The sequence below is a fragment of the Nycticebus coucang genome, chromosome 12 (assembly GCF_027406575.1).
Source record: "Nycticebus coucang isolate mNycCou1 chromosome 12, mNycCou1.pri, whole genome shotgun sequence".
Taxonomy (NCBI): domain Eukaryota; kingdom Metazoa; phylum Chordata; class Mammalia; order Primates; family Lorisidae; genus Nycticebus; species Nycticebus coucang.
In genome coordinates, this window is record NC_069791.1 from 92,530,411 (window position 1) to 92,549,308 (window position 18,898).

An 18,898-nucleotide genomic window follows, 5' to 3' on the forward strand; every position below is an offset into this window, starting at 1 on the left:
AATTTTCTTTTTTTTTGGCCGGGGCTGGGTTTGAACCCACCACCTCCGGCATATGGGACCGGCGCCCTACTCCTTGAGCCACAGGCGCCGCCCATATAATTTTTCTCAACATTCTTATATCCATTTTTTCATAGTATTCTCATAGCCTCTCTTTTTTTTTTTGGCTGGGGCTGGGTCTGAACCCGTCACCTCTGGCATATGGGGCTGGCGCCCTACTCCTTTGAGCCACAGGCGCCGCCCCTCATAGCCTCTCTTAAGAGGAATAGAATGAACAAACAGGAAAAAAAAAAAAAACTAGGACAAGATGTTAAGTAACTTATTAAAACCCTATTTACATGTAGAATCCCCCATAACACTGAGCTATGTATGCTGCAACCCTTTGCTTTCCAACCAAATATCCCTTGGGCTGTCCACATCTCATATTAATAAAGTGCCACCCCCAGCTCTTGGCTTTTCACCCCAACTAGTTTCCCGAGGTACCCCACTTACAACACAATGAGGGTGAGGATGAAAAAGAAGTGCACGCTTCCAATGAGGTTCTGATAGATCCAGACCACCCACAGGTAGCCAGGTCTTTTCCTTAGGGTGTCGATCCAGCTGTAGATGGAGTGAATGAAGAAAGGCAGACCCCGAAATGGACCACAGTCCACTGAAGGTTTCAGTCTGGTAAAATAAGGGATGGAAAAACATCTCTAGCACAAGACACAGGTATTGTTACTACTTTATTTTTATTTTTGAAATACAGAATTTGAAACCCTGTCAAGAAAGACCAGGTGGAAAATGGGTTCCCAATAACATAGAATTTTAAGGCAACAAAAGTCTTAAAAGGCCACAAAAGAGAAGTAACATCACTGTCATTTGAACAATGGCTGCTTACTTGCATTTTTTGGCATTGTTAATCACTGAATCTGGGTTTTCCTCTGAATTCCACCCAGAGCACGCATTACACAATTTTATCACAAAATACTTGCTTTCTACACACATTTTATTTTTATTTTTGAGACAGAGCCTCAAGCTGTCACCCTGGGTAGAGTGCTGTAGCATCACAGCTCACAGCAACCTCCAACTCCTGGGCTCAAGTGATTCTCCTGCCTCTGCCTCCCAAGTAGCTGGGACTACAGGCGCCCACCACAACGCCCGCTACTTTCTGGTTGCAGCCGTCATTGTTGTTTGGCAGGCCCAGGCTGGATTCGAATCCACCAGCTCAGGTGTATGTGGCTGGCGTCTTAGCGGCATGAGCCACAGGCGCTGAGCCTCTACACACATTTTAAAACAAACTACCACCAGAAACAAATAGATACAAATACATCAGGGCCTGAACAATCTCAGTAGTGGATGAAAGACAGTTTGCAGAATTCTGCCAAACAAAAGGGTTGAATAGGCTGTGGGCAAAGAAAATGGGGGGAGGAGGGAGTTAAGGAAGGAAATATTTTAATATACGATGCTGAATTGTTTGCAAAATAAAATTAACATTTAGTAACACACTAATGAATTTTGCCTCCAAAGAGAATAGTGCCAAAAAAATTTAAAAATTTAAAAAAATTTTAATTTTCTATTGTCAGAGGCCTAGAAAAAAACTTGCAGCACCATCACCAGCCTGCTACGGTTTTAACTCTAAGCAACACACTTTAAAGAACCAAAGAGGAGCCTCCCTGTGGCCAAAGGGAGCAAACCTAGAAGGCAGTAAAATGGGACACAACCCCCATGCAAATCCCAGAGATGTGGGCAAGTCCCCAAGAGTAGCTATTAGACTAAAAAACATCTCATTTCCCAAAAAGACGTACTACATAGAAATCTCAAGGATAATTGGAAAAGTCATCAGAGAAATGCTGAATGAAAATCAAGCTCTTCAACTCATAACGTCTCAGTGCTGAAATGCACCCTCTAGTCATCCAGGCAACCAGGCCTCTTGCTTCCTTAGAAGGGGTGCGATTGCTCAATGACACCAAAGGGATTTACAGAACAACTTTTTAAACTTTCCTTTTGGGTCAATCCTGGGCCTATGAGGATTTGAATAGCCCTGTAAGACCCCATGACACCAGTTTCCAAAGATTTTAAGGTCTGCCCCTTCCTTCCCAGATACAATATCAAACACATAAAATCTCCTGTCATATTATATGTTATACTTTGAAATATGAAAGCATATTTTAAATACCCCCAAGGCATTTATTTATTACAATGTTCTCTGCCAAGATTTCACATTAGCTTAAAATTCAATTCAGTCTTTACATTGCTCTACTAAGGTCACCACCTCAGCATATTACATAACACCTTTGTTGTATGCAATGATGAACTTCTCCCCCTCCCCAGCCGCCTCTCTGCTCCCAGGTTCACACAGTGAACCTCCCCACCCACCCACCCACTGCTGCCGCAGCCTCTCTGCTCCCCAGGTGAACCAACTAGCTGTTACTAGGGCTCTCCTAAAACCTTCTTACTCAAACTTAATGAAAAAGGAGTGAAATTTCTGCAAAGTGCTCTTTAAGAAGAGGCACTTAATAAAGGAGAATATTTTGCAATTAAGCATATTCTTGGCATGAAGAATTCAGATGTTCTGCTGCTCCAGGCTGTTAATACTCTTCTTGTTCCTTCGTAAGTAACATAAACCCTTCATGTGTATCATAGACAATGTCTGCTATCCTCTGCAATACAAAGTCATTTTCCCCCTTGTTCTCGTGGCAAATCAATTCAATGTTCCTTAGCTTTCTGAAGTAGAAATCTCTCTTTTTCTCCAAGTCTTCAAGGGCAAGTTGCAATACTCTGATCTGCTTCATCAACTTGGCTGCCTGGTCATCCCTGCTACTCACGCCAAGATTCTTTTTTTTTTTTTTTTTGTAGAGACAGAGTCTCACTGTACGGCCCTCGAGTAGAGTGCTGTGGGGTCACACAGCTCACAGCAACCTCTAGCTCTTGGGCTTACGCGATTCTCTTGCCTCAGCCTCCCGAACAGCTGGGACTACAGGTGCCCGCCACAACACCCGGCTATTTCTTTGTTGCAGTTTGGCCGGGGCTGGGTTTGAACCCGCCACCCTCGGCATATGGGGCCAGCGCCCTACTCACTCAGCCACAGGCGCCGCCCTCACGCCAAGATTCTTTCCCACCATGTCAGGGCCAATCTTTGGTTTATGCGGACCTGGAGTACCAAAGAAGGAAGCCACTGAAATTTCTTGACCTTGTCTGGCTATTCCATCATAGTTTACATGAAAAAACTTGTCAAACCACTGAACAAATTCCCAATTGTCCCGAAACTTTCCTTTTACTAATTTATCCACAGGAACGGTTTTATCAACTCCCATCTTCTTCTTTTTTTTTTTTTTTTTGTAGAGACAGAGTCTCACTTTACCGCCTTCAGTAGAGTGCCATGATGTCACATGACTCACAGCAACCTCCAGCTCTTGGGCTTCCGCGATTCTCCTGCCTCAGCCTCCCGAGCAGCTGGGACTACAGGCGCCCGCCACAACGCCCGGCTATTTTTTGGTTGCAGTTCGGCCGGGGCTGGGTTTGAACCCGCCACCCTCAGTATATGGGGCCGGCGCCCTACTCACTGAGCCACAGGCGCCACCCAACTCCCATCTTCTTGAAACCTCCTTGTAATACTTTGAAATTCTGGATATACTCATGTTCCAGCTTAGCTTGGAATTTCACTTTCTTCAAAGCAATGGAGCCAGGGAACAGCATGTCCATAAACTGACAATAGACAGCCCTTGAACACAACTGTTCGATCTTTGTCAGATGCAGCTGCAGAGACTTATTGATCCGGGCCAGTACGTCATGACGACTTAAGTTATTACCAGTGACTGATGTCCAGTGTACATTCACTGCCATCTTCGGCTCTTGACAGAACCGTGTGCACTGCCTGTGCCCAGCTTGGGTTCCGTCTTTGTCTGGTTCAAACCGCCCTGCCCCACCCAGGTGATGACCTCATACTCACGCATCCACGTAATAGAGGTATAGTTATTTTAGAATCAATGTGTCCATTCTGGGCTCTGGACTTAGAAACAGCAATTCTTGCCTGTTCTATCCACATGCCCCTTGAAAAACAGAAATGCTGTCACTCACTGCCTTGCTGGTGTGACTTACACTCCAAGGGTCAGCTCTTGGACCAGAGGCATCACCTGATCCAACAGTGGCCAATCCAAAGGCCAGGCAGAGTGACCTCTGCAGTGTCTTAGCTCAAAGAAATGGATTGGGGCAATCAGACTACTTTCTTGGGAACTTGAATTAAAAAATTCGTAGAGATGTTACTAGGCTCTCCTACAAGGTAAAACCTTCTTACTCAAACTTAATGAAAAAAGAGCAAAATTTCTGCAAAGTGCTCTTTAAGAAGAGGTACTTTTTGGTACTTTTTGGCTGTCAACTATAGAAGCCACAGCTGGCAATGAGGACCAGGTGTGGTCAGCTGTCGTGAATGAGCAGAGGACAACAAAGAACTGGTTAGAAAGAAAAGCGAGTAGGAGGCCAAGAGGAACAAGGGCACTGCGAAGCAAAGCAGCCTTCTCTGAAGCTGCTTGTGTTCCCCATGGCTCCAGATCCACAGGTCCTAAACATCAACTCCTCTGTTTGTTCATTCATTCACCCATTAGTTTGCTCATTCATTCATTTAACAGAGGTTTATTCTACCAAGCTCTGTACTAGCCAGGCTCTGAGGGTTCCATATTAAACAAGACATAGTCCCTGCCCTCTTGGGCTCACATTCTAGCAGGAAAGCTGAATAAGCAATGAGTAAACAAAGTCTCAAACAAAGGTGTTTCTAATTATGAAGGATGGAATGAAGGAAAGAAACTCAGGCCTGAGAGAAAGCAGTGGTGGGGACAGACAACTGACCAAGAGGGCTGTGAAGGTCAGATTTGAAAATGACCTTGGAGCTGGAAACCTGGAGGGTGGAGAGAAGGCAGCCAAGCAAAAGGAAGGCACTTCCTGGAGGATCTGGAACGCTAGAGAGCTGAAGGGAGAGGAGGCCAGCTGGGTAGGAGGGAGCCAGGTCACTCAGCCCTTCATATAATGGAAATGAAACTCTGTTGTTGATGTGGGGATTGGGAAGTTTCAGTTCTTGGCAGAAGTGAGGAAGCTACTCCTGACTATAGCACTTTAAAGGGTGGTGACCAAACTAGGATTTGTTCTCTCCCTTTATTTATCTATTTATTTATTTTTTGAGACAGAGTCTCACTCGGTTGCCCCAAACTAGAATGCCATGGCATCCTCATGGCTCACAGCAACCTCAAACTCCCCAGTTCAAGTGATCCTCCTGCCTCAGCCTCCAAAGTAGTTGGGACTACAGGTGCCTGCCCCAACACGCCTGGCTAATTTTTCTATTTTTAGTAGAGATGAGGTCTCACTCTTGCTTAAACTGATCTCGAACTCCTCAGCTCAAGGAATCCTCCTGCCTCAGCCTCCCAGGGTGCTAGGATTACAGGTGTGAGCCACTATGCCTGGCTCCTCTCTTGATTTTAGTATCTATGGTTACCAAGGAAACTTAGATTAAACACTGTATCAAGCAAGTCTTTTTTCTTTTCTTTTTTTTTTTTTGAGACAAAGTCTCACTTTGTCACTCTTGGTGCCATGGCATCCTAGCTCATAGCAACCTCAAACTCTTGAACCCAAGCAATCTTCTTGCTTCAGCCTCCTGAGTAACTAGGACTACAGGCCCCCACCACAATGCCTGGCTATTCTTTTTAGAGCCAGGGTCTTGCTCTAATTCAGGCTGGTCTCCAACTCCTGAGCTCAAGCAATCCACCTGGCTGGGCCTCCCAGAGTGCTAGGATTACAGGTGTAAGCCACCACACCCAGGGTTTTGACATTTAGGGTCTAACTGTCCTTCCGCAGGGCCAGGCTGCAGAGCACACCTTTCATATGCAAACTAACCAATCCAGATCCTATACCTCCAACCACCTCCTACTCTTATAGGCTCTCACACTATAGGCCACTCTTCTCTAGCCCTAATCACCCCAGGGCCAGGTGCTGGACAACTCAAGACAGGCCCTGAACCCCAGAGCCTGCTGAGATTATTCAAACTAGTAGAACTGAGTCTGCTTCCCCTTCCTCCCCCATTCCTTACCACAGGAACCACAACAAAGGCTCTCTCCCATGTCTTTCCCTTGCTCCCTCTGCCTCCTGCCAGACCCTGGTGGTCCCATGAAGCCCTGCATGGCACTGAGCGGCCTCCTCCTCTTAAGAACTCAGTGGCAATCATATCCTGATTGGTTGGCCTCACCATACCTGAATCATAATAAAATCTACATCTTAAAACAAATGCTTAGTCACCCAGTCTCTAAATGCTCACCCAGGGTCACCGTCTCCTACCTCCAAATGGTGATGGCCAGGGTGCACAGGACGCCGGTGAAGGATGGGAAAAAGAGCAGGAAGATGAAGAAAGTCATCATCTGGGAGGCCCGCCAGGCCTTGCTTGGAGGCTGGAAGTTCATCATCAGGCTGATCTGAAGAGAGAGAAGCAGCCGCCCCTCATGTGTGGCCAGAGGGGATCCCAGCCAAGCACCAGCTTCCCTGTGTCCCCTTCTCCGCTTCAACCGCCACCAGGTCACATGTGCCAGGGCAAAGCCAATTGGTTGCAACATCAGACTGACTCACATTTTTGGCATAAAACATGATGAAAAGAGTAATCATCTGGATAAAGGGCAGCAGAGGGCAGAAGAAGATTCCAATCCTGTGTGGGAGAGAGGGTAAGCATCAGAGGTCAGAATAGACACAGGGAGTGGGAGTAAAAGCAGGGGGTGGGTGTGGCCTAGATTGTGACTCCCCCAAAATCTGTACGGCGAAGTCTTAACCCTTAGTACCTTAGAATGTAACTGTATTTCAGAGACCTTAAGAAGCCATGGAAGGAAAATGAAGTCACCATGGTGGGCCCTAGTCCAAAACAACCAGTGTCCCTAAAAGAGATTAGGACACAGAAAGGCAAGACCACGTGGAGACATGGGGAGAAGATGAGCATCTGAAAGGGAAGGAAAAGAGGCCTGACAGATCCTTCTCTCGTGGCCCTCAAAAGAAACTGGCCTTGCCAACACCTTGACCTTGCACTTCCACTCTCCGGAACTATGAGAAAATAAGTTGCTGCTTTATAAGCCACCCAGTCTATGGTACTGTGTTCTGGTCACCCTAGTAAAAAAAAAAACACAGAGGGGACTTCTCTCATCACAGCAAAGCAGACAAATTCCTGCCACACACAGTATCCACAGCTGCCCTCTGTCCTGCTCTGGAAAGGAGATTTTGTAGAAAAATCACTCACACAGCCACTAGACCCACAGATGGCCTTCAGCATGCCCAAAGCTAGCATGTCCCAATCACAGGACATTCCCTCCCCCCCACCCCCTTCCATTTTTCTCCAGCCCCATCCTATTCCAGAAGGTCTGAGGTCCTGCTGGGACAAAGCATTCAACTGCATGAGTTACAAATGAGAAAAGCCTTTTCTTCCCAAGTCTCCTTCAAGGCTCCTGAGCACCAAAATAAGAAACTCACAGTGTAGGGCTGAGAATGTCTTCAGCTCCTAACACTTGGCAATTTCCCATTTTTTTTTAAAAAAGGAGTAGGCTTTGGACCAAGAGCCTCAGCACACAGCAGCGTCTAGCTAGACTCTAATGACTATTTAAAATGAAATTGCTTTTATTTTTCCAGTTACTTGTGATTTCTGCCAAATGGCACTGGTTTTCCACTAATGATTGTAAAATAAAGACTTCTTTTAAAATGTATTTGAGTGATTTTTAAAAGGCAAGCAATTTAAAAGAAAATATCATGTAGATAAAAATACAGGTGCTATGCCAAAAAATAGGCAGGCTGCTGTGGAAAAGACTTAAGTTTGGAAAACATGTTCCCCACCTTATCTCTGCCATCATCCCTGACACACACTACTTCTCTGTCATTCTATTATATTCTTTACAAACTTAAAGGCAATATTCTCCTCAAACCCACAAAAGATAAATCTACAATTGCCATGGTGAAAAAAGATGAGTGTTTTCAATGGTGCTTATTGACAATTTATCAACAAAAACCTCAAAGGTCCGTAAGTTATAATGGTCATTTCTATTGTCATTTTTTCTCTGTGAATCCTTCATTAAATAATTAGTATTGGGCGGCGCCTGTGGCTCAAGGGGTAGGGTGCCAGTCCCATATGCCGGAGGTGGCAGGTTCAAATCCAGCCCCAGCCAAAAACCAAAAAAAAAAAAAAAAAAAAAAAATTAGTATTATGAGAGCTCAAAATCTAGGATTAAAAAGCCTGGCCACAGTGAGCTCTCAATAAATGTGGCTATATTATCATTACCCTATATCATATAATTAATCCACATTATTATTTTAGTTTTTTAATTTTTTTTTTCTTTTTTTCCTTTATACAAACAAGGAGAAAGAATGACCACATTATTTTTTAAAAAACAAAAATGGGGCGGCGCCTGTGGCTCAGTGAGTAGGGCGCCGGCCCCATATACCGAGGGTGGCGGGTTCAAACCCAGCCCCGGCCAAACTGCAACAAAAAAATAGCTGGGCGTTGCCACAGGTACCTGTAGTGCCAGCTGCTCGGGAGGCTGAGGCAAGAGGATCAACTAAGCCCAAGAGCTGGAGGTTACTGTGAGCTGTGACTCCACAGCACTGTACCGAGGGCGACAAAATGAGACTCTGTCTCAAAAACAGGGCAGCACCTGTGGCTCAAGGAGTAGGGCGCTGGCTCCATATACTGGGGTTGGCGTGTTCAAGCCCGGCCTGGCCCCCCAAAAACCAAAAAAACCCCAAAAAAACCAAAAAACAGGTCCTGGGCAAGATGGCTCACGCCTGTAATCCTAAGACTCTGGGAGGCCAAGGTGGGTGGATTGCCTCAGCTCACAGTTCGAGACCAGCCTGAGCCAGAGTGAGACCCCTGTCTCTTAAAAAAAAAAAAAAAAGTAGCTGGGAGTTTGAGGTTGCTGTGAACTATGACGCAATGGCACTCTACCAAGGGTGAGAAAGTGAGACTCTGCCTCAAAAAAACAAAACAAAACAAAAACACAGGCTAGGCACATTAGCTCATGCCTGTAATCCTAGCACTCTGGGAGACCAAGGTGAGAGGATTGATTGAGCTCCAGAGTTCAAGATGAACCTGAGCAAGAGTGAAACTAGGCTCTATTAAAACAGAAAAATTACCTGAGTGTTGTGGCAGGAGCCTGTAGTCTCAGCTACGTGGGAGGCTGAGGCAGGAAGATTGCTTGAAGCCAGGAGTTTGAGGTTGCTATGAGCTAGGCTGATGCCACAGCACTCTAGTATGGGGCAACAGAGTGAGACTCTGCCTCAAAAATAAATAAAGTAAAATAATAAAAAACAAAAAAAACCCTTAAGAGTGCTTATAAGTACCATATGATCAAGCAATTCTACTTCTGGGTTACGTATCTGAAAGAACTACAGGCAGGATGTGGAAGAGATACTTGCACACCCATGATCATGGCAGCATTATTGGCAACAGCCAAAAGGTAGAAGCAACCCGATCATTTATGGACAAATGAGTGGATAAATAAAACGTGGTCTATGGGCTTGGTGCCTATGGCTCAAGCCACTAAAGCGCCAGACACATACACATGAGCTGGCGGCTTCGAATCCAGCTCAGGCTTGCCAAACAACAATGACGGCTGCAACCACAACCGGGCGTTGTGGCTGGCACCTGTAGTCCCAGCCACTTGAGAGGCGGAGGCAGGAGAATGGCTTGAGCCCAGGAGTTGGAGGTTGCTGTGAGCTGTGACTTCACCGCACTCTACTGAGGGCAACATAGTGAGACTCTGTCACAAAAAAAAATAAAAAATAAAAAACAATAAAATGTGCTCTATGCATACAATGGCATATTGGTCAGCCTTAGAAAGGGAATGCTTCAACAGGGATGAATATTGAGGACGTTGTGCCAAGTGAAATAAGCCAGTGGAAAAAAGAAGAATGCTGACTGGGTTGCTCATACCTGTAAGCCTAGCACCCTAGGAGGCCAAAGTGGGAGGATCACTTGAAATCAGGAGTTCAAGACCAGCCTGAGCAAGAGCAAGACCCTGTCTCTACTAAAAATAGAAAAAAAAATTAGCTGCGCATGGTGGTAGATACCTTAGTCACTCAAGAGGCTGAGGCAGGAGGATCATTGAACCCAAGAGTTTGAGGTTGCTGTGAGCTACCCTGAGACCACGGCACTCTAGTTTGGGTGACAGAGCAGTAAGACTCTGTCTCAAAAAAAAAAAAAAAAAAAAAAAAGACCATATGAGGTATCTAGAGTAGTCAGGCTCATAGAAACAGACAGTAAAATGGTGGTCACCACGGTGACCACTGTCTGTCAAGGCTCTCAGCCCAAAGCCTGCTCTTTTATTGTTTTTTTTTTTTGTTTTTGTTTTTTAAGGGGAAATAGGCAAGGGTTAGGAATTAAAGAAATTCTAGCCCCACACTGAGGAAATGAGGAATTGTAGCCTGATATGGCATTTCAGTTCTGCAAGATTAAAAAGCCCTAAGAATGGCTGCACAACACTGTGAATATACTCATTGTGCATTTTTTACTACAATTTAAAAAAGAGTGCTCATAAGAATAACAACAGTTGTAATAACTCCATTTGTACATTTCTGGGTCAAGTACATGCTAAGCACTTAGTATATATATTTTCTTATTTAATCTTCTCCCTAACCCTGTAAGAGCTATTAAATCTCCACCATTGGAAGATTAGAAAACTTAAGTTTTAGAGAGAGTTTCAGGAAGTTGGCCCAAGGCATTACAGTGGAAGTAATGTGGGTAAAAGGCTTTTGTAAGCTGCCAAATCACCAGTGGGTGACCTGGCTGTGAGCAAATACATCACTTCAACTACCAGAGAGAAGTCCTCACTATCTCTAAAAATAAATTCACTGACATTGAATTATCTGCAGATAGCTAAATCACTCAAATCAACTTTAAACAGTCAGAAAACAAAATACTTTCCAGTTGTATGGTATATTGGAGTTTGTGAAGCAGCTTTCATCTATCTTGGTATTTAATCCACAACACAATTCAAAGGCAGCTATTATTTTTGATTTTTATTTTGTTATTTCTCTTTTTGAAACAGAGTCTTAAGCTGTTGCCCTGGGTAGAGTGCCATGGAGTCATGAGAGCCCACAGCAACCTCCAACTCTTGGGCTCAAGCAATGCTCTTGCCTCAGTTTTTTGTATTTTTAGTAGAGACAGAGTCTTGCTCTTGCTTGCTCAGGCTGGTCTTGAACAAGCAATACACCATGAGCTCAATCAATACACCGTGAGCTCAATCAATACACCTGCCTCGGCCTCCCAGAGTGCTAGGATTACAGGTGTGAGCCACCTCGTCCTGCCAAAGGCAGCTATTATTATGCACATTTTACAGGTCAGGAGATTGAAAGCACATTCTGTTTATCCACTCATTTGTCCATGAACACATGAGTTGCTTCTACCTTCTGGCTGTTGTGAATAATGCTGCTATGAACATAGGCACGCAAATATCTCTTCCAGATCCTTCTTTCAGTGCTTCTGGATATATACCCAGAAGTAAAATTGCTCAGTCATATAGCACTTACAAGCCCACTTTTATTTTTCTTTTTTCTTAAAAAAAGTAATGTGGGTAAATCATATAACACAGGGTAATAATACAACAGCTCCATTTATGGAGGCTCAGAGAAGCCTAGTGACCTCAGTGAGTGTCAGAGCCATCCCTAGAATCAAAGTTTATCCAATTCCAAATCTACTACTTTCAAATTACCCACCCCACCATCAGATGGAACCTGGAAATGTGATATACCACCACAAGACATCTGGTATTAACTCCATCATGCTAAAATAAAAAAGGAAAAAGAGGGCGGCGCCTGTGGCTCAATGAGTAGGGCGCCGACCCCATGTACTGAGGATGGCAGGTTCCAACCCAGCCCTGGCCAAACTGCAACAAAAAATAGCTGGGCATTGTGGCGGGCACCTGTAGTCCCAGCTACTCGGGAGGCGGAGGCAAGAGAATCGCTTAAGCCCAAGAGCTGGAGGTTGCTGTGAGCTGTGATGCCACAGCACTCTACCAAGGGTGACAAAGTGAGACTCTGTCTCTAAAAAAAAAGGAAAAATAGTCATTGACTATTGGTTTGAGATTTTTAGATGAGTTTATAAAGAAAAATTCATGTGACTAGCTGGCTATTCACAACACACACACACACAGTTGCTAAACCAGAAGTCTTAAATCCTAAAGACCCCTAGAGACCCCACCAAATGGCACATCAGTGAAGCAGGACAAATATAGGAAACACACTGCCTTCTTGTCCTTTATTGCTTCTCTAACTTCTCTTGAGACATGGAAGCAAAGTAAAGTCTGCATCCAAAATAACACCATAAAGGCAGCAAGAAACGGCAGCTCAGTGCTGGGAGACAAGAGTTCAAGGTGGAAACTGTGGCAACCCGGAGATGCTCACCCCAGGTCAAGGCCTGGCCAAATATTGCTATGATGAGAGATGGCCACATCTTTCTGGAGAGAAGCCAGAAATTTAAATTTTATATGAAATCTCCTAATTCTTAAATATAAGTGATTGTCTTATCCATTTCTGTGGCTATAATGAAACTGGGTGGCTATAAACAATAGGAACTTACTTCTCATGGTTCTGGAGGTTGGGAAGTCCAAGATCAAGGTGCCAACACATTTGGTGTCTAGCGAAGGCTTGCTATCTTGGTTCATACATGGTGCCTTCTTGCATGTGAGGTGTCCTCACACGTGGAAGAGGCAAAGGATCTCTGGGAGGCCTCATTTAGAAGGACACTAAGCCCATTCATAAAGGATCCACCACTAAAAATCAAATCACCTCTCAAAGATTCCAACTCCTAATACCATCACATTGGGGGTTAGGTTTCAACATATGAATCTGGGGGGCATACAGACTTTCTAACTACAGCAGTAGTTAATTAAAATTGTTAAGAAAAGTACCATATGGGACAAGCAAAACACACCTGAAGGTGGGACATGGCCTGTGGGCCTCCAGGTTAAGATCTCTGCTTTAATACTGATTCTTGTCTGAAGCCCTCAAGTTCTCACAAAGGAAAAGAATAGTCTATTTTTTCATTCTTTCTTTTTTTTTTTGGAGATGGGGAACTTACTATGTTGCTCAGGCTGGAGTATAGTAGCTATTTACAGGCGCTGTCCCACTACTGATCGGTATGGGAGTTTTGACCTGCTCTGATTCTGACCTGGGCCGGTTCATTTCTCCTTAGGCAACCTGGTGGCCCCCCAGCTCCAGGGAGGTCACCATATTGATGCTGAACTGAGCACAGACACCTGATTGGCGCAGCATACTACAGCTCAGAACTCCTGGATGAAAGTGATCCTCCTGTCCCAGCTTCCCGAATAGCTGAGACTACAAGCAAGTGCCACTGCATCTGTATTTTTCTTTTTCTTTCTTTTTTTTTTTAGAGAAAAGAATAGTCTAAATGCTAAATATTCATGGCTCTCAAACTGGCTGGATTTGGTAACACCCATGTCACTTTAAAAACAACACATTTTGGAGTCTCATCACCAAAATACCAACTCCACAGTCAGGTCGCAACTACTGAGTATCCCACAGAGTCACAAAACTTACCACACCAGAGTTTGTGCATAGATCAGTTCTAGAACGTTCCTGGCAATGTCAAACTCCTGTAAGCCAAGATTTGCGATAAACTTCGTCCCAATGATTCTGTGAAAACATACTGGGGTGAGTACTCAAATCATGCCTAAATCAAAACCTCTTTCAAGAACCCCCCAGACTAAAACAATCAACAAAAGAGACCCTCGCAGTTTGGAATTAACTTGTATGAGAACCCTTGCAAACTTTTGAAAAGTTCTAAGTATATAAGCATAGTTTTGAAGAACTAGTTGAGAGAATTGAGAGAAAATAGATTTAACATAATGTAGTCAAGTAGAGGTACCACTAACGTGGTTTAAAAAAATTCTAGAGATCATTTGTTACCCTAATTATTTAAACTTTCCCACCTATTATTTGTTTATACTCCTCTTTTCTTATTAAACCTTTTTGCATAAACCAGATAAATTCAGCACCTCTGAACTCAAAATTTAAATTTGTGGCTACTACTAGCAAATGAATGATATTTTTCTGTTTTCTAAATCCATAAGGAGGAAATCATTTATCTGGAGAACTTGATTGAGACCATGTCAATTTCTTCATAAAAGAGGAGTCTCCAATAAAAAAGTTCTGTCAAAAGACTTTTTTCACCTTTTATTCCAGGCCATGGACAGAAATTGGCATAAAAGTGTGTTTTGGTAGAACCGAGTGAGGAAATTTGGCATCGATCCTACCCACAAGGTAAGAATCAACATTGGGGGCGGCGCCTGTGGCTCAGTCGGTAAGGCGCCGGCCCCATATACCGAGGGTGGCGGGTTCAAACCCGGCCCCGGCCAAACTGCAACCAAAAAATAGCCGGGCGTTGTGGCGGGCGCCTGTAGTCCCAGCTACTCGGGAGGCTGAGGCAAGAGAATCGCTTAAGCCCAGGAGTTGGAGGTTGCTGTGAGCTGTGTGAGGCCACGGCACTCTACCGAGGGCCATAAAGTGAGACTCTGTCTCTACCAAAAAAAAAAAAAAAAGAATCAACATTGGGTCATAACATCTGATCACTACAGCACATTGTAGAAATACATAAATGTCTACAAGGAATGAGAGGCTCATCACAGTATTAAAAACTAAATGGATGGGGTGGCGCCTGTGGCTCAGTGAGTAGGGCACTGGCCCCATGTACCAAGGGTGGTGGGTTCAGGCACAGCCCTGGGCAAACTACAACAACAAAAAAAAAATAGCCAGGCGTTGTGGTGGGTGCCTGTGGTCTCAGGTACTTGGGAAGCTGAGGCAGGAGAATTGCCTAGGCCCAAGAGCTGGAGGTTGCTGTGAGCTGTGACACCACAGCACTCTACCGAGGGCAATAGAGTGAGACTCTGTCTCTAAAATAAAAAAAAAAAAAAAAAAGGGCAGCGCCTGTGGCTCAGTCGGTAAGGCGCCAAGGCGCCGGCCCCATATACCGAGGGTGGCGGGTTCAAACCCGGCCCCGGCCAAACTGCAACCAAAAGATGGCCGGGCGTTGTGGCGGGCGCCTGTAGTCCCAGCTACTTGGGAGGCTGAGGCAAGAGAATCGCTTAAGCCCAGGAGTTGGAGGTTGCTGTGACCTGTGTGAGGCCACGGCACTCTACCGAGGGCCATAAAGTGAGACTCTGTCTCTACAAAAAAAAAAAAAAAATCAAACTAAATGGATGAATACATAACAAAGAGCTACACAGGGGCCAAGGATGACAGTGCCTCAGTTTTGTAGACCTGCTAGCTAATATAAATATTAGCACATTAATTAAATTAAATTAAAACAATGAGATGAACTATATGTTCTGACATGAGAAGATGTCAAGGCTTAGTGATCGATTAAGAAAAGCAAACTCTACAATGACTTTGCAGTGTGATGCCATTTTTTTTTTTGAAAATTATATAGCAGTATATAGTATAGTTGCACACAGCAATGTGTACATACAAAACTCTGGAGGAATTTTAAATTATCTACAGTGGATAAGATTTCAATTAGCTCAGTTTTTGTCTTTCATTTCTTGAATTTTTTTTGCAAAAGAAGTTGTAAAGGGTCAAGAAAACCAAATGAACTATAACAACAGGACTGTCAGGTTAAGGTGAAATTTTCATTAATTTAAAAGAGAACAATATCCCAAAGATGATAGGCAGACAGTGCACACTTTGATCACATAAAGGACCTGAACGCCCACTCAGCCAAGAATCAGCTTTTGGTTACGGAATCAGGTACTAATTACTCATACTGACAAATATTTACCTTCTCAGAAATTCCCCCAGGAAGGAATCAGCTAAAGAGAACACAAAATCCATCAGAAGGAGCCGGTAGATTTCCTGTCCAATGAGAGTTTCCCAACACTGGAAGGCAAACAAGAGTCAGGATGCTGCAAGGGGCTACAGCAGCAGCTCAACTCCCATCTTGTCAGAACCTGGCTGGAGGCTCAGTCTGACTGAGTCCTTGTGTATCCAGAAAAGTAGGCCCCTCTCTGCAGAAATATAGCTGAGTTTCTTTTCAGGGGTGCTTATTCTCTTTTTGGTCTCATTCTTCCCCCTCATTAAGGTTTGCCTTCCACAAATATCAAAAGTTTCCCTTTTCACGATCTCTCCCCTTAAAATATTTCATCTCCAGGCTGCGCCTGTGGTCCCGTGGGTAGGGCACTGGCTCCATATTCCAAGGGTGGCGGGTTTGAACCCAGCCCGGCCAAATCGCAACAAAAAATAGCCAGGCATTGTGGTGGGTGCCTATAGTCCTAGCTACTCAGGAGGCTGAGGCAAGAGAATGGCCTAAGCCCAGGAGTTGGAGGTTGCTGTGAGCTGTGTGAGGCTGATAAAGTGAAACTCTGTCTCTCATTAAAAAAAAAAAAAAAATTGTTTCATCTCCATCCTATCCCCTCTGGATCCAGATTCTCAGCCAGGGCTAATCAGTTTCTTTAACACAGCAGGTGGCTAAGGATGGCTAAGAATGCCTCCACCGTTTTGCTTATTGACCTCACAAAAAAATCAATTAATATCTGCTTAATTAAGAAAATGGCCCAGAGGTTTATCAGGCAACTGTAAACTGAACGTTTGAATTAGTTTATAAAAACTGGTGGTTAAGGCTGGATGCCTGTAGCTCAGTGGCTAGGGTGCCAGCCACATACACCAGAGCTGGCGGGTTTGAACCCAGCCTGGGCCTGCCAAACAACAATGACAACTATAACAACAAATATCTGGGTGTTGTGGCGAGCTCCTGTAGTCCCAGCTACTTGAAAGGCTGAGGCAAGAGAATCGCTTAAGCCCAAGAGTTTGAGGTTGCTGTGAGCTGTGACGCTACAGCACTCTACTGAGGGTGACATAGTAAGACTCTATCTCAAAAAAAAAACAACAAAGAAAAACTGGTGGTTATATAATCTTTGCAGGAAGTCAGTGCTATCAGCTGATAGACTGGGAGATTTTGGGTTTGGCTTAAGAAGGAAGGGAAGTTTTGGATACACAGCCCAAGTATGGAAGGATGGATAGATGATGAGTATGGATAAGTATATGGATGGATAAGTGGTTTAATGATGGATTAATACATGGATGGACAAATGGATAAATGAATGGATGGATCAATCAAGGGATAGATGGAAGAATTACTCTAACCAAATAACATGGAGGGCAAGTTTTTGAACCTCCTTGATAATTAGGGAGAAAAGTTGAAGGTGCCATGTTCATGGTTTGTGTCTGGATATAGCAGGGATGTTTTGAGGCCCAGGAACAAAGAGTGGCAGTGAGTTGGAGAGAGGCCTCAGTTTCCCTGACTCTCCTCTAAGCCACAGGGCACCCTGTGTAAGTGAAGAGTCAGAATGGCCATGAGCTGAGGATGGCTGGTGTGAGGAGGCGGCCCATTCTCATGGGAGACCCATTAGCAGGGGAAGGGACATTCCAATGAGAAGCCCAGGAGGTTAGCCTGTTCTTGAGTCCACATGGAACACCGCTCTCAGGAAAGGGGGTCAGGCTCCCATCCCCTAAAGTGAGGGAGGACTGAGAAGCTATCGTCAAGTGAGGGAGGGTCAGGATCAATCAGGGTTAGGACACGAGTGTTACTCGCAGCAGTATGCGCTTGTAGATGGGTAAAATCCAAGTAATCGGGAAAACAGAACATCAAGGATCAAAGAGAATCTTGTTCAAAACCCAAGGCTGTTAGAACAGTTTGGCATTAAAATTACCACCAGCTATTGCACATATACCATATTCTGGGCATTATACTTATACTGCACATGATATTGTTTAATCCCCATTTTATACACGAGAAAACTGAGCAGTTAAGTGACTGCAGATGACACAGCTGGCCTTTGAATCAGGTCTCCCTGACTCTGGAATCTGAGCTTTTTTGTTAAGACCACTCCCGCTTTATGGTGTTTTCCAGATTAGCTTCTCTCTCTTTTCCCACAAGGGATTACTGGCTCTCAAGAAACTCATGTCCTCCCTGGTGGTCCCATAAGCTGAGAAACCAAACTCAAGGCAGAACAGCATGGAAATCTCACCTCTTCACCGGACAGGGCCACAATGTTAAGCCAATAGTAACAAAGAATGCCAATAATCGATATTTTCAGGAAGATGTTTCTAAACAAAAGAGAAAACATTTATCATTCCCTTTCCTGGCAGGCTTTTGTGCCGTTTGCAAATGTTTCCTTTTGGGCCATGGTAGGACAGAAGTTCCTGCCCCTCCCCAGAGTTAGGTGGGGCCATGTGGCTCGTTCTGGCAAATGAATTGTGAGTAGAAGCAATGTGCATCATCCGTGTCACCTCTAAGCTGGAACATTTAATGGCAGTGTATCTCTCTCCAGAACTCCCTACTGTCCCTTTAGAATAGCAAATAGCAATATTTAAGACAGTTCCTGCTTTCTCAGCCTGGATCCCTCACTGAGTAACGTGAGCAGATCCCTCCTGCTAATTCACAATGCATGTGAAGCGTAAGCAAGAAATAAATCTTTGTGCTACAAGCCTCTGAGACTTTGCGGGGTGGGGAGGTGTTTGTTGCAACACAAGCTAATTCATACCAACTGATACACTCTCTTGTTGCATCTCTGAATGATCTGTTTTCACTCCCCATTATTATTATTTTTTGAGATAAAGTCTTGGTCTGTCACCCAGGCTAGAGTGCAGTGGCATCCTCACAGATCACTGAAACCTCAAACTCTTGGGTCCAAAGGATCCTCCTGCCTCAGCCTCCTGAGTAGCTAGGACTACAGGCACCTGCCACAACGCCTGGCTAATTTTTCTATTTTTAGTAGAGACAGAGTCTCACTCTTGCTCAGGGTGGTCTTGAACCCCAGAGTTCAAGTGATCCTCCCACTTTGGCCTTCCAGAGTGCTAGGATAACAGGTGTGAGCCACGACATCCAGCAACTTCCGATTATAAC

The 18,898-nt window shown here is 44.5% G+C and overlaps 2 protein-coding genes across 2 annotated transcripts in view; both read right to left on the reverse strand.

The window, feature by feature from the left end:
• Nucleotides 1–18,898, reverse strand: part of TMC5 (transmembrane channel like 5) — a 95,897-nt gene that overhangs the window by 10,128 nt on the left and 66,871 nt on the right. The window contains exons 13-18 of the mRNA XM_053556247.1: nucleotides 18,021–18,099; nucleotides 15,776–15,873; nucleotides 13,540–13,635; nucleotides 6,583–6,658; nucleotides 6,298–6,431; nucleotides 490–663 (exon numbers count right to left, since the gene is read on the reverse strand). Of these exons, the coding sequence (XP_053412222.1) occupies nucleotides 490–663; nucleotides 6,298–6,431; nucleotides 6,583–6,658; nucleotides 13,540–13,635; nucleotides 15,776–15,873; nucleotides 18,021–18,099 (657 nt within the window). The remainder of the gene's footprint in view (nucleotides 1–489; nucleotides 664–6,297; nucleotides 6,432–6,582; nucleotides 6,659–13,539; nucleotides 13,636–15,775; nucleotides 15,874–18,020; nucleotides 18,100–18,898) is intronic.
• LOC128561711 (microtubule-associated protein RP/EB family member 1-like) lies at nucleotides 2,109–6,061 on the reverse strand. The gene is made up of 3 exons (XM_053556262.1): nucleotides 3,565–6,061; nucleotides 3,066–3,293; nucleotides 2,109–2,858 (listed from the first exon to the last, which is right to left on the reverse strand). The coding sequence occupies exons 1-3, from the start codon at nucleotides 3,820–3,822 to the stop codon at nucleotides 2,568–2,570; spliced, it is 777 nt and encodes a 258-aa protein (XP_053412237.1). The 5' UTR covers nucleotides 3,823–6,061; the 3' UTR covers nucleotides 2,109–2,567.